At 41.8% G+C, this 14,213-nt stretch overlaps 1 protein-coding gene across 1 annotated transcript in view; it reads right to left on the reverse strand.

Annotated features, from left to right (window-relative positions):
- The window catches only part of CORIN (corin, serine peptidase), a 279,559-nt gene that overhangs the window by 217,051 nt on the left and 48,295 nt on the right, over positions 1-14,213 (reverse strand). Inside the window, 1 exon segment of the mRNA XM_088836324.1 lies at positions 12,144-12,288. Coding sequence (XP_088692450.1) covers positions 12,144-12,288 — 145 coding nt within the window.

The following is a 14,213-nucleotide window of genomic DNA, read 5'->3' on the forward strand; positions in this document are numbered from 1 at the left end:
AGGGATCAAACCCAGGTCTCCCGCATTGCAGGCAGATTCTTTACCAACTGAGCCACAAGGGAAGCCCAAGCATACTGGCGTGGCTAGCCCATCCCTTCTCCAGCAGATCTTCCCAACCCAGGAATCGAATCAGAGACTCCTGCATTGCAGGCGGATTCTTTACCAACTGACATATATGAGAAGCCCCTTTAGGGCTATAAGGTACTTATAAATAAATGCCAATTTCCTTTTACTTTAAATGTATCCCAGCATAATAAAATGGCTAAGGAAATTTTCAAAAGTGAATCACTTAACCTTATTTTAGAATAAAAATAACTGTGGTCCTTTCATGCTAAGTTATTAATAGAAGGCCACACTATCAGGGTTGTATGTTTCAAAAGTGTTTCAGCCATAACACAGTTCTATTTAGCAACGTTTAGAAGCATTTAGACACTTCAGTTCAGTTCAGTTCAGTTCAGTCGCTCAGTCGTGTCCGACTCTCCGCAACCCCATGAATCACAGCACGCCAGGCCTCCCTGTCCATCACCAACTCCCGGAGTTCACTCAAACTCATGTCCACAGAGTCGGTGATGCCATCCAGCCATCTCATTCTCCGTCGTCCCCTTCTCCTCCCGCCCCCAACCTTTCCCAGCATCACAGTCTTTTCCAATGAGTCAACTCGTCGCATGAGGTGGCCAAAGTATTGCAGTTTCAGCTTTAGCATCAGTCCCTCCAATGAACACCCAGGATTGATCTCCTTTAGAATGGACTCCTTGCAGTATAAGGGACTCTCAAGAGTCTTCTCCAACACCACAGTTCAAAAGCATCGATTCTTTGGCGATCAGCTTTCTTCACAGTCCAACTCTCACATCCACGGGAAAAACCATTGCCTTGACTAGACGGACCTTGGTTGGCAAAGTAATGTCTCTGCTTTTTAATATACTATCAAGGTTGGTCATAACTTTTCTTCCAAGGAGCGTCTTTTAATTTCATGGCTGCAATCAGCATCTGCAGTGATTTTGGAGCCCAAAAAAATAAAGTCTGACACTGTTTCCACTGTTTTTCCATCTATTTCCCATGAAGTGATGGGACCAGATGCCATGATCTTTGTTTTCTGAATGTTGAGCTTCAAGCCAACCTTTTCACTCTCCTCTTTCACTTTCATCAAGAGGCTTTTGAGTTCCTCTCCACTTTCTGCCATAAGGGTAGTGTCATCTGCATATCTGAGGTTATTGATATTTCTCCCAGCAATCTTGATTCCAGCTTGTGCTTCTTCCAGCCCAGCATTCCTCATGATGTACTCTGCATATAAGTTAAATAAGCAGGGTGACAATATACAACCTTGATGTACACCTTTTCCTATTTGGAACCAGTCTGTTGTTCCATGTCCAGTTCTAACTGTTGCTTCCTGACCTGCATACAGGTTTCTTAAGAGGCAGGTCAGGTGGTCTGGGATTCCCATCTCTTTCAGAATGTTCCACAGTTTATTGTGATCCACACAGTCAAAGGCTTTGGCATAGTCAATGAAGCAGAAATAGATGTTTTTCTGAAACTCTCTTGCTTTCTCCATGATCCAGCGGATGTTGGCAATTTGATCTCTGGTGCCTCTGCCTTTTTTAAAACCTGCTTGAACATATGGGAGTTCACGGTTTACATACTGCTGAAGCCTCGCTTGGAGAATTTTGAGCATGACTTTACTAGCGTGTGAGATGAGTGCAATTGTGCGGTAGTTTGAGCATTCTTTGGCATTGCCTTTCTTTGAGATTGGAATGAAGACTGACCTCTTCCAGTCCTGTGGCCACTGTTGAGTTTTCCAAATCTGCTGGCATATTGAGTGCAGCACTTTCACAGCATCATCTTTCAAGACTTGAAATAGCTCAACTGGAATTCCATCACCTCCACTAGCTTTGTTAGTAGTGATGCTTTCTAAGGCCCACTTGACTTCACATTCGAAGACACTTCCGTTCCGTTCCGTTCCGTTCAGTCGCTCAGTCGTGTCCGACTCTTTGCGACCCCGTGGACTATAGCCTACCAGGCTTCTCCGTCCATGGGGTTCTCCAGGTAAGAATACTGGAGTGGGAAGACACTTAGTCATGTCCAAATCTTTGAAACCCCATGGACTATAGCCTGCATACTCCTCTGTCCATGGGATTCTCCAGGCAAGAATAGGGGAGTGGATTGCCATCTTCTCCTCCAGGGGATCTTTAGGACTCAGGGATCAAACCTGTGTCTCCTGCACTGGCAGTGGATTCTTTACCACTAAGCCACCTGGGAAGCACAATGTTTAAGAAATGGTCTGCAATTCCAATAATAAAAACCAAGCGTTACTGATCACTTATCAATACATCTAGCAGATTGAGCTCTGTGGCAGCCAAAATAATGTTCCCCCAGAGATGTCCACATCCCAAGTCCCAGCACCTGGGCATAGGTTACTTCGCATTCCTTCCATGGCAAAAGGGGGTTGCAAATGTAAGTTATGGAGTCTGAGATGGAGAAATTATCCTAGACTGTCTAGGTGAACCCAAGGTACTCACTAGGTCCTTATAAACAGAAGAAGGTAAGAAAGTGCATGTCAGAGCTATAACAGTGTGAGGAAGACTCAATGAGCCATTGCTCATTTTGAAGATGGCAAGGGGGGCACAAACCAAGGAATGTAGGAAAACTCTAGAAGCTGGAAAAGGCAGAAAACAGACTGGTCCCCAGAGTCTCCTACCAACACCTTAATTTTAACCCCATGAGGCCTATTTTGTACTTCTGACCTCTATAACTCTAAGCTACTACATTTGTGTTATTTTAAGCTTCATTACAGCATTAATACAAAACTAATACAGGCACTAGACTAAGTATCTTTACTAGTTAGACTTCCAACAATCTTATGATACAGATGCTATAATTAACCCTTCTTGATGAAGTTTCAGAGAGAAGGAAACTGAAGCTTACGTTAACTTAGCCCAAGAATTGAATCGGGATAAGTTATATACCCATACTTAGACAGTCACACATGCTTTTCACTTTGGACAAGGTATACAAGTTAAAAAAACTCAACCATCATAGGCATGTACGAAATTTATCTTCCTATGAGTTTGAAATAAACTATATCTCTTATTGTTCAGTCGCCCAGTCATGTCCAAGTCTTTGTTACCACATGGACTGCAGCATGCCAGCTTTCCCTATCAACTCCCAGAGTTTTCTCAAACTCGTCTCCATTGTGTTGGTGATCACCATCCACCCGTCTCATCCTCTGTTGTCCCTTTCTCCTCCTGCCTTCAATCTTTCCAAGCATCAGGGTCTTTTCTAAAGAGTCAGATCTTCACATCAAGTGGAAAGTATTAGAGCTTCAGCTTTAACATTTCTAGTCATGTGGTAATACATTTATATCTCTAGTCATGTGGTAATACATTTATGGCTCAGCAGTAAAGAATCTGCCTGCCAATGCAGGAGATGCAGGCTTGATCCCTGGATTGGGAAGATCCCCTGAAGGAGACAACCCACTCCAGTATTCTTGCCTGGGAAATCCTATAGACAGAGGAGCCTGGTGGGCTACAGTCCATGGGGTCTCTAGGAGTCAGACAGGACTTAAGGACTGAGCACAAGCATGCATTTTCTATGTTGCAGGAGCTATGTATTTACTCTCTGCTGAGAGCAAATTATAAAATTTAGTTAGAGGTTTTCATCAGGATGTTTACAGATTAGCTGAGGGATACAGGTATGTTTGTAAAGATACAGACCATGATACAAATGCTTTGAGAATGATATGCATATGACAATCTGTTGACAAAAATTAGAGAAGAAGCTGAGATTCCATTAGAGAAAATTAGGAAAGATTTCTTAGGGGATAATGATCCTCCATGTGAATCTTAAAAGATAACTAGGGATTTTCTCAGAGAAGGCAATGGCAAGCCACTCCAGTACTCTTGCCTAGAAAATCCCATGGATGGAGGAGCCTGGTAGGCTGCAGTCCATGGGGTCGCTGGGGGTCAGACACGACTGAGCGACTTCACTTTCACTTTTCACTTTCACACACTGGAGAAGGAAATGGCAACCCACTCCAGTGTTCTTGCCTGGAGAATCCCAGGGACGGGGGAGCCTGGTGGGCTTCCGTCTATGGGGTCACACAGAGTCGGACACGACTGAAGTGACTTAGCAGCAGCAGCAGCAGGGATTTTCTAGGTTTGAGCCAAGCATTTACGGGGAAACAATTCCCTGCATTAAGGAATGGAGAACTTTTTAGATAGAGCAAGGGGAAAAGTATGCAAAAGCTGAGTAGCGGGTAACTAAACATGGCTATAACACGGGGAACTGACAAGACCAAAGGAAGTGGAGCCATACTGTGAAGGGTATTCCTGTTAAAGCTTTGGAGTTAATCTCGTCATGATAGAGAACTTCTGAAGGGTCTTAAATGGGCTAGAATGTTAAAATGACCACTCAGACAACAGAGTGATGCTTGAAAGGGGCTAAGTCTAGCAGACAGTTAGAAGGCTACTGCAATAGTCCAAGGGAAAAACGATGGACTGAGCCAAGGCAAAAGCAGTGAGGGCAAGGGGAACATTTGAGAGAGAACTTTCAGAGGCACAATTATAAGAACTTAACAAAAAGTGTCAGAGGTCCCTTAAAGGTTTCCAGTTTGAGTTATGGGTAAATGAAGATATTTACCGAGGTGGGATGATTGTCATTCTAGTTACTCATCAAATATTTTCAACTCTCTCCCATTCTACTAGGACACATGCTGGGGTTACATTCTCTGGCTTCATTCTCTGTCTCTTGACATCTTTGATGATGATCAAAGTGTACAGACTTCCAGTTATAAGATGGGTATATTCTGGGGGTTGAATGTGCTTCATTGTGATTATAATTAAAAATGCCACATTACACACTTTTTAAAAAGAACCTCTAGGGCTCTTTTTCTTTCTCTCTGACAAAATAACCACAAGGTTCAAGATGATGGCTAGTCCATCAGTTTAGTCCCTGACTGACCTGAATGAGCACAGCCCCCCTGCCATCTTGTAAAGCAAGTGCTGCAAATGAGAAACTGACTTTCAGTGTTGTTAAACCACTAATATATTATGATTATTTTTGTTACACAGCATAGCATAGCCTGCCCTGACTGATACAATAGATAATAGAGAATGAAAACTAGACATTGTAGAAGTTTACTTTTGTTACTGTAATTACTGTGAATTGAGTGTAAAATGCGATGAAACACGCAAGGGGAAAGAAATCTAAATCCAAAGCAATCTAAACATTTCCTCCAGAAGGTCTTATCAGACTTCCCCACAAATGTGCATCTTCTTTGTGTTCCCTGATCACACTCTGCTTATATCACTAACACACTCAAGTGAAATTGGCTGTTTCTTGTCTGCCTCTTCGAAGTTAAGAAGGTATAGTATGCATGACCGCATTTCAAGCACACAGCAGAATGCTTGGCACCAGTGTAGGCCTCAATAAACACTTGTTGAATGCATGAATGATGAAAGAAGTCATGGGAGAGCATGATACTGTCTAGAGAAGCATGGGTGCAAAGTGAGAAGAGAGCTAAGACAGACACTCCCAAATTTACTGGCTAGGTACAGAAAGGTGGTGCTAGTGGTAAAGAACCCTCCTGCCAATGCAGGAGACATAAGAGATGAGCGTTCAATCCCTAGGTTGGGAAGAACCCAGCATTCTTGCCTGGAGCATCCTACTGACAGAGGAGCCTGGTGGGCTACAGGTCGCAAAGATCTGGACATAACTAAAACGACTTAGCACATAGAGAAAGATGAGCTTAAGGACACAGGGAAAGAGCAGACAGAAATAGAAAGAAAATTAGAAATGATAATATCCAGGCAAAGCAGAAGAGCATTTCAAGAAGAAAGGAGTAGTCAAAACTGAGCATGCTCATTGTGAGCAGATGTAAACAAACAGAGCGGGAAAGCGTAGGCTCTCCAAAGTCTTGTTCAAACACACACAGGTTCCAAATGCTGCTTTTCAATCAAAGGACATTGGGGCCCTGGGGCAGAACAGATATAGTAGTATGAAAAGAAGAGAAAGAAGAAAAGATCAGATTACAGAGGATTAAGGACTGGATGAAGCAAAGAAATGACCTGGGGAGCTTGTTTGAAAGTAAATTGGGCAGGTCTGGAGAGGGGCCCAAGATTCCAGATTTTGCATTTCACACAAACTCCCAAGTGATGCTGATGCTGCGGGTCCACTGACTACACTTTGAATACAAGACTTTAGACTGCCTTTTCCAAAACATCACACATTATGCATAACCTCAGACCTGAGGAATTAAAGAAAAAATATTCTCAAGTTTGAGAACTGCATAGAAAATCTTAAGGTTCTGGTGGGAAAAAAACTAAGGATCTGAGAGGTTTGCCCTTTTAAAATGATATTCAAAACACAGCATTGTACGTTACGAAGTTCAGATTCTCATCATTCCAAATTCTTGTAAAAGCCACAGCTGCTAAGAAATTTGGTAAGAGAAAAACTATATTTAAATCCAATGATCTCTAAATCATCTAGAATTTTTGAAGAGGAAAGTCACTTGAATTCAAGAAAAACAGACTACTTATATTTCCTATACTTCCATGCTAATTTATTTCTTCTTAACTGAGTGACAAAAATTAAAAATTAATAGGCCCCACATAGTTTTTTTGTAGTTTTGAGAAAACTAGGATGGTAATCTTAGGCTATTCTTCATAAGCGTAAGGCTAGATCAGTTTGTTTTAGATGTGGATGAATGGCTAAACCTTTGAAACCAAGTCTTTCAGCTGTTAGCAAGAAAAAGTTAAGAGCATTTTAAAGAGATTTTTTTGGACCTTAATTTTAGTGAAATAAATTGAGATGAATAAGTTTTGCAAAAATCAGTGTAGATCATATTATAAAGCACCACGTTTGCAGGACTCTTGCAATAACTGTATTTCTTCTCCCTGTCACATACTCTACCCACTTCAACCCTTTCTCCAGATAAGTGTCAAAGGGATCTTTTAACAGCCCCAACCAGATCAATTACTCCACTTCCCTACTCCAATATCCCTATGGTTGAGGTCATGGGTAAAGTGCTTCCCTATTAATGAAGGCTTCTCAGGCTGGGTTCACATTCTGTCTCAAAGAAACTGTCTCTTCCCACATAGGAGCTTCCTCTGTGATAATTAATCAGTTGTGTGATCATTTTCTATGTGCCCCTCCCTCACTGTACCGGGAGCCCCATGGAGGTAGCTTGATTCGGGGCTGTGCCCAAGACCCATAGGTTACCGCTTTGCACTAGCAAAAGTGAAAGTTGCTCAGTCGTGTCCAACTCTTTGCAACCCCATGGACTATACAGTCCATGGAATTCTCCAGGCCAGAATACTGGAGTGGGCACCCTTCTCCAGAGGATCTTCCCAAACCAGGGATTGTACCCAGGTCACCCACATTGCAGGAGGATATTTTACTGGCTGAGTCACCAGGGAAGCCTGCTTTGCACCTAACAGTCACTCAATAAATGCCTGTTCAAGAAATGAACGGTATCAGATTACACCTACAATTTTATGCTTGTTCAATGTTGCTTAACATGTCAATATAATTTTACTTAAAGTGTTGAAATATGTAATATATTTCTATATTATTTTAAGTAATTTGTTAGACATTGGTTCAAGCTCTGATAAAGCATCTCATGGCGTAAGCTGACTCCTGCAGTCATGTGATGGCAGCATAGCCCACTGCCAGTTTAAGCTCTTATAAGAGAAATGAAAGTAGCTCTCAGGCCTAAGCAGAAGAGTCAAGTAAAACTTGGCATCATATCACAAATCCAACAGTCTATCAATTTTATTTCTTCCTAGCTACTTTATTGGCAATTAAACTATACTATGGCAATGGCTTGCTTATAGGGTTATGGGGTTATGGAATATGAGATTACTAAAATGATGGCCATAACACACAGACTTCAGTTCTTATAGAATTAAAATGAGACAAGAACAATTTTGGCCAATTTTTGAGTGTTGTTCAGTCACTCAGTCGTATCTGACTCTTTGCCACCCCATGGACTGCAGCACACCAGGATTCCCTGTCCATCACCATCTCCCAGACCTTGCTCAAACTCATGTCCATTGAGTCAGTGAAGCCATCCAACAATCTCATCCTCTGTTTTCCTCTTCTCTACCTGCTGTCAGTCTTTCCCAGCATCAGGGTCTTTTCTAATGAGTTGACTATTTGCATCAGGTGACCAAAGTATTGGAGTTTCAGCTTCAGCATCAGTCCTTCCAATGAATAATCAGGATAGATTTCCTTTGGGATGGACTGGTTGGATCTCCTTGCATTCCAAGGGACTCTCAAGAGTCTTCTCCAGCACCACAGTTCAAAAGCATCAGTTCTTTGGTGCTCATCCTTCTTTACGTCCAACTTTCACATCTATACATGACTACTGGAAAAACCATAGCTTTGACTAAACAGACCTTTGTTGGCAAAGTAATGTCTCAGGTTTTTAATACGCTGTCTAGGTTGGTTCATAGTTTTTCTTCCAAGGAGCAAGCATCTTTTAATTTCATGGCTGCAATCACCATCTGCAGTGATTTTGGAGTCCAAGAAAATAAAGTCAGCCACAGTTTCCATTGTTTACCCACCTACAGGCCATGAAGTGATGGGACCAGATGCCATGATCTTTGTTTTCTGAATGTTGAGTTCTAAGCCAGATTTTTCATTCTCCTTTTTCACCATATCAAGAGGTTCTTTAGTTCCTCTTCATTTTCTGCCATAAGGGTGGTGTCATCTGCATATCTGAGGTTATTGATATTTCTCCCAGCAATCTTGATTCCAGCTTGTGCTTCATCCAGCCCAGCATTTCTCATGATGTTCTCTGCATATAAGTTAAATAAGCAGGGTGACAATATACAGCCTTGACTTACTCCTTTTCCTATTTGGAACCAGTCCGTTGTTCCGTGTCCAGTTCTAACTGTTGCTTCCTGACCTGCATACAGGTTTCTCAAGAGGCAGGTCAGGTGGTCTGGTATTTCCATCTCTTTCAGAATTTTCCACAGTTTATTGTGATCCACACAATCAAAGGCTTTGGCATAGTCAATAAAGCAGAAATAGATGTTTTTCTGGAACTCTCTTTCTTTTTTGATGATCCAGCGGATGTTGACAATTTGATCTCTGGTTCCTCTGCCTTTTCTAAAACCAGCTTGAACATCTGGAAGTTCACGGTTCACGTATTGTTGAAGCCTGGCTTGGAGAATTTTGAGCATTAATTTACTATCGTGTGAGATGTGTGTAATTGTGTGGTAGTTTGAGTGTTCTTTGGCATTGCCTTTCTTTAGGACTGGAATGAAAACTGACCTTTTCCACTCTCTTATCTTCAGAAATCTCTTTGCCATCTTGACTTTATGCATGCCAGAAGCCCAAACAGACAAAATTAGAGAGGCACATGCATCTGTGTTTGCTAGCATAAGGCTTTTACTATCTTTTCCTAGTCAATAATACTTTCACTACCATCTCTTCTCCTTTTGAGCCAAAGCTCCTGCTATTTGTACACGGCATTCCAGCATCTCTTAGAGAACCAGAAATAACTGCAAAACTTTGAAAGAGCACAAATTATAAACTCAAATCAAACAAAACATTCTTAAAAGCAAGCAGAATCTAGTGAGGTTTTTTAAAACGAAGATATAAAATGATTTTATTGCTCATACAATGGTAAACATCTCAGTTATAAAACAGGAAATGTTTATGTGGGCAGAGATTACTTAATGTATCTATATGAAATCATCTGCTTCAAAACATATGAAAAGAATGCTTTTGGAGACAGTGCCAGAAAACACCCACTTTCTAAAGGTTACCTTCATAACAGCCAAAATAGTACTGAGAAATGGTTACAAATTGGTCAGTTCCCTAGTTTCATACAGGTGATTTTTAAAAAATTGTACCCCTAGGTATAAGCCCAAGAGAAATGAAAACATGTTCATATAAAAACTTGTTTTATGTACATGAAAGTTCAGAGCAACATTATTCATAATAGTCAAAAGGTGAAAACAACTAACATGTCCATCAATTGATAGATTTTTTAAATGTGGTAAATCTAAATAACAGAGTATTATTTGGCCATAAGGAATGAAATACTGATACATACAATAACATGGATGAACCCTGAAGATATTATGTGGGGTGAAAGAAGCCAGTCACAAAAACCACACATGGTCATATGAAATGTCCAAAAAGGGGAAAATCTATAGAGACATATAGTAGATTAGTGGTTGCTTAGAGCTGGGGCAGAGGGGACACAGAAAGATGGAAGGGTGACCGATAGCTAAGAGAGAAGAAAGTTTCTTCTTGAGGCAATGAAAATGTTCAAAAATTGACTATGGTGATAACTGAACTTACCTGCAAATGTATTAAAAATTACTGAATTACACACTTTTTAATGGGTGAATTTTATGATATGTAAATTATATTTCAATAAAGTTATAAAAATGTTTAAATGTAATAAATCAATAAACCCAAGTAAAGCACTGTTTTAATAGCACCCTGCCTCTGCTCAGAGGCCTCTAAGCATTGAAACATCTAAAAACGCATTTTAAACTTATATTAGCATTCCACCCTGAGAATGAAAGGAAGTATTCTTCACAGTGTGTGAACCGTTCCACACAGTGTTATGACAGTGCTGCTGCTGCTAAGTCGCATCAGTCGTGTCTGACTCTGTACTACCCCATAGAAAGCAGCCCACCAGGCTCCCCCATCCCTGGGATTCTCTAGGCAAGAACACTGGAGTGGGTTGCCATTTCCTTCTCCAATGAATGCAAGTGAAAAGTGAAAGTGAAGTTGCTCAGTCGTGTTCGACTCAGCGACCCCATGGACTGCAGGAGCCCCATGGATGGCTCCTCCATCCGTGGGATTTTCCAGGAAGAGTACTGGAGTGGGTCGCCAGTGCCTTCTCTGGTTACGACAATGAGAGCATTCCAAATGACAGGTGTATGACCAAGGGAACATCTACCAGACAGATTCTCCCAGATGTAACAACTACAAACTCTGGACAAAATATAAAACAGCAACTACTGGAAGGCACAGAAAAGGAAACAAAAGCAGGCCAAGTCTGGAGGGGAGGGAGTCCTGGCAGAAGAGAGGGGCCGAGGTAAGTTTCAGGGTTTGTCCTGCCTCTAGCCCAGAGCAGACCACAGCGGGCACAATGTGGGGCAGAGTGACCAAAACGCCAACAGAAAACCTGTGGTTTTCCTGCCCTCTTCTTACTTGTCACCCTGTGACCTCTGACCATCTCTGCCCTAGGCTTCTTTGAAACCCAGCATCTCTGGGATCCTTTCCTTCTTGTCCAACAACTCTGGTATGTCCTGATCCTTCCTCTTTTCTCATCTCCCCTAAACACCAGCATCCTCCAAGGCTTTGTCCTCAGCTTTGAATCAGTGCATTTTCTCCTCACAGTTCATCTACTCCTGCTACTTCCGCTGAGACTCCCACCTTCACAAATACAGGCAGGCTAGGCTCCCTTCTCAGCTTCCTTTCCTAATGGTTCCAGCTTCAGACCAAAAACAGCAGGATGAGAGTTAAATTTTAACGTGTACAGAAGCCAAAAATCACACAGACTCACAATTTCCCTTGAAATGTTCTTAGGAAGGTAAGAAATTCTTACAGTCCTCCATTTCTTGGCCCAGCCTGCACTGTTGAATTTGCTCACAATAAATGCCCTTAAACTATAGTTCTACTGTATTTAGTTGTCCCATAAGAATCTCCATCTTAACACATCCTAACTGAACTGCCAGCCTGACCTCCATCTACCTGCAACTCACTCCTCTGCCTGTTCTTCCCACGTTAACAGATGGCACCAAAGCCAACCTGGTTGCCCAAGCTAGAAATCCAGTCAAGTCAACCTTGACTCCTCTTTCTCCTTCATGCCAAAATCCTAATCAGTCTTGATTTCCACTGATTCTCATGCACCAAGTGCTTTAATTCAAGCTCTTGCTATCTTTTACTCAGATGATAGCCAGTCACCAAATTGGTCTCGCTGCCTTCATTTATTTCTACCATCAATTCCCTATAATGTATCCAGGTCTTTTGTCTTTGACAAATGCAAAAGCAATCAGATTTCTCCTTGCCCAGAAAGATCCTCCAGGAGTAAACCACCATCCAGAGTGGCAGAACCCACTCTTACAAATCATACTGACGTTAATTTTAACTTCACTTTTTTTAATAATGGCATCACTCACCAACAAAGGAGAGCAGGATCACCAGCAGGACAACGAGAGCACAGATACATGGAATCAGGACCAGCAAGAGGAAACGAAGAATATTCACAGTCGTCAGCTTCCGAGAGCAGACATCACCCATGTCATCATCATCAGCTCCCAAGCCCTAAAGTAGAAGAGGAAAATGAAACGTGATTTTAATACTGCAAAGCAGTTCAATACACAATATGACACTTTAGAGGACAGCTGTCCATTTAGAGCAGTAGCATGCCTAAATTTTCCTCTGTGTACTACACAGCATGAAATGAGTTTAGTCACCAAATCCCACTAATAAATAAACAAGTAATTGTACAAACCATATTCAGGACAGATCAAACCATCCATTTCTGAAATGTTTTTCAGGAGTATATGGACTTATAACCATATTCCATCTTAAATTTGTTTAAACTTATCTGCTAATTTGGTATTATTCCACAGTAGAACTCACCTTGACCTAGAGCTCTAAGCCAACTGCCTACTGCAGTGATAAAATACTTGTGAGTAGTGTGGACAGGGCATCATCCAGATTTCATTCTTGTTTGCCTCATTAGTCCTAACCCAAACGTGAATGAGTCTGGATAAAATAAGCTTTTAATCATTAATAATTCAGCAAGATTGAATCTTACTTTCTATGCAAGCTGAGTAATGAAAGAGAGCCTGTTCTGTTGGCCACTGACAGTCTCTCCGCTATCCACACTGCCCCTTCAGCCCATCCATTTGAGAGAGAATGATGTGGTGCTGGAGAAGACTCTTGAGAGTCCCTTGTACCGCAAGGAGATCCAACCAGTCCATTCTAAAGGAGATCGGTCCTGGGTGTTCTTTGGAAGGACTGATGCTAAAGCTGAAACTCCAATACTTTGGCCACCTCATGCGGCGAGTTGACTCACTGGAAAGGACTCTGATGCTGGGAAGGATTGGGGGCGGGAGGAGAAGGGGACGACGGAGAATGAGATGGCTGGATGGCATCACCGACTCGATGGACATGAGTTTGAGTGAACTCCGGGAGTTGGTGATGGACAGGGAGGCCTGGCGTGCTGTGGTTCATGGGGTCGCAGAGAGTCGGACACGACTGAGCGACTGAACTGAACTGAGGAAGTACAACAGTGATGATTCAACAAGATGGAATTCTTATCTTCAAACTTTAAATTTCGCTAGCTCAATCTAATCAGAAACAATGTCTGGAAATTCATGTATTGCAACTGGCTTAGTGCAGTACCTTGTTCAACAGAGATGGACTTAAAAGTGATTTGAGTCACAATGAGCAATACTTCTGATCCCATTAATTAAAATGTTTCTTATGGTTCTCTTTCAGGCTTCTGACTCTCCATGCCATTTCTGACAGTTTCAGAGTGTGAACTATACCCTTGGTGTACCCAGCTCTTGAATCTCTTGAATCCTGAACTTCAAGTTAGATCATAAATTTCTCATGCCTAATGCATCGTGTCATCTCCTCTCAGCACATTTACAACCAAATTAATTCCCTTCTTTATCCCTACCTTGTGGCTCAGCTGGTAAAGAATCCACCTATAATGTGGGAGACCTGGGTTCAACGATCCCTGGGTTGGGAAGATCCCCTTGAGAAGGGAAAGGCTACCTACTCCAGTATTCTGGCCTGGAGAATTCCATGGACTGTGTAGTCCATGGGGTCGCAAAGAGTCGGACACAAATGAGCAACTTTCACTTTCACTTTTTCACTTTCAAGCTAGTTATTCTCCTGACTTCCATATATGTGCTAAAACAAATTCCACTATTCCTATAATCCCAAGACTCCAGACTTTTTCCATGATCTCCCCCATGCCATTCATTACCAGGTTTTGTTGGTTCTTCCCCTATAAGAAGTATCTAATTTTAAAAACCAAATGACCTTTGAGAAAGGCATATCACAATTGAGAAGCCCTAACCAGTGATCTTACACTTGATCTTTTCAGGCATATAACTAATACCTGATAGTTTCCCATGTATAAAAAGGCGACTTTGATGCAGTGCAAGGCATGTGCCATTCTCTATTTCTGCTTTGTTCCTCCTACATCAAAATCAACTCTTGTTCACTAA

This window comes from Moschus berezovskii, chromosome 5 (genome assembly GCF_049115385.1).
Source record: "Moschus berezovskii isolate FMDL1 chromosome 5, NW_MosBer_1.0, whole genome shotgun sequence".
Taxonomy (NCBI): Eukaryota; Metazoa; Chordata; class Mammalia; order Artiodactyla; family Moschidae; genus Moschus; species Moschus berezovskii.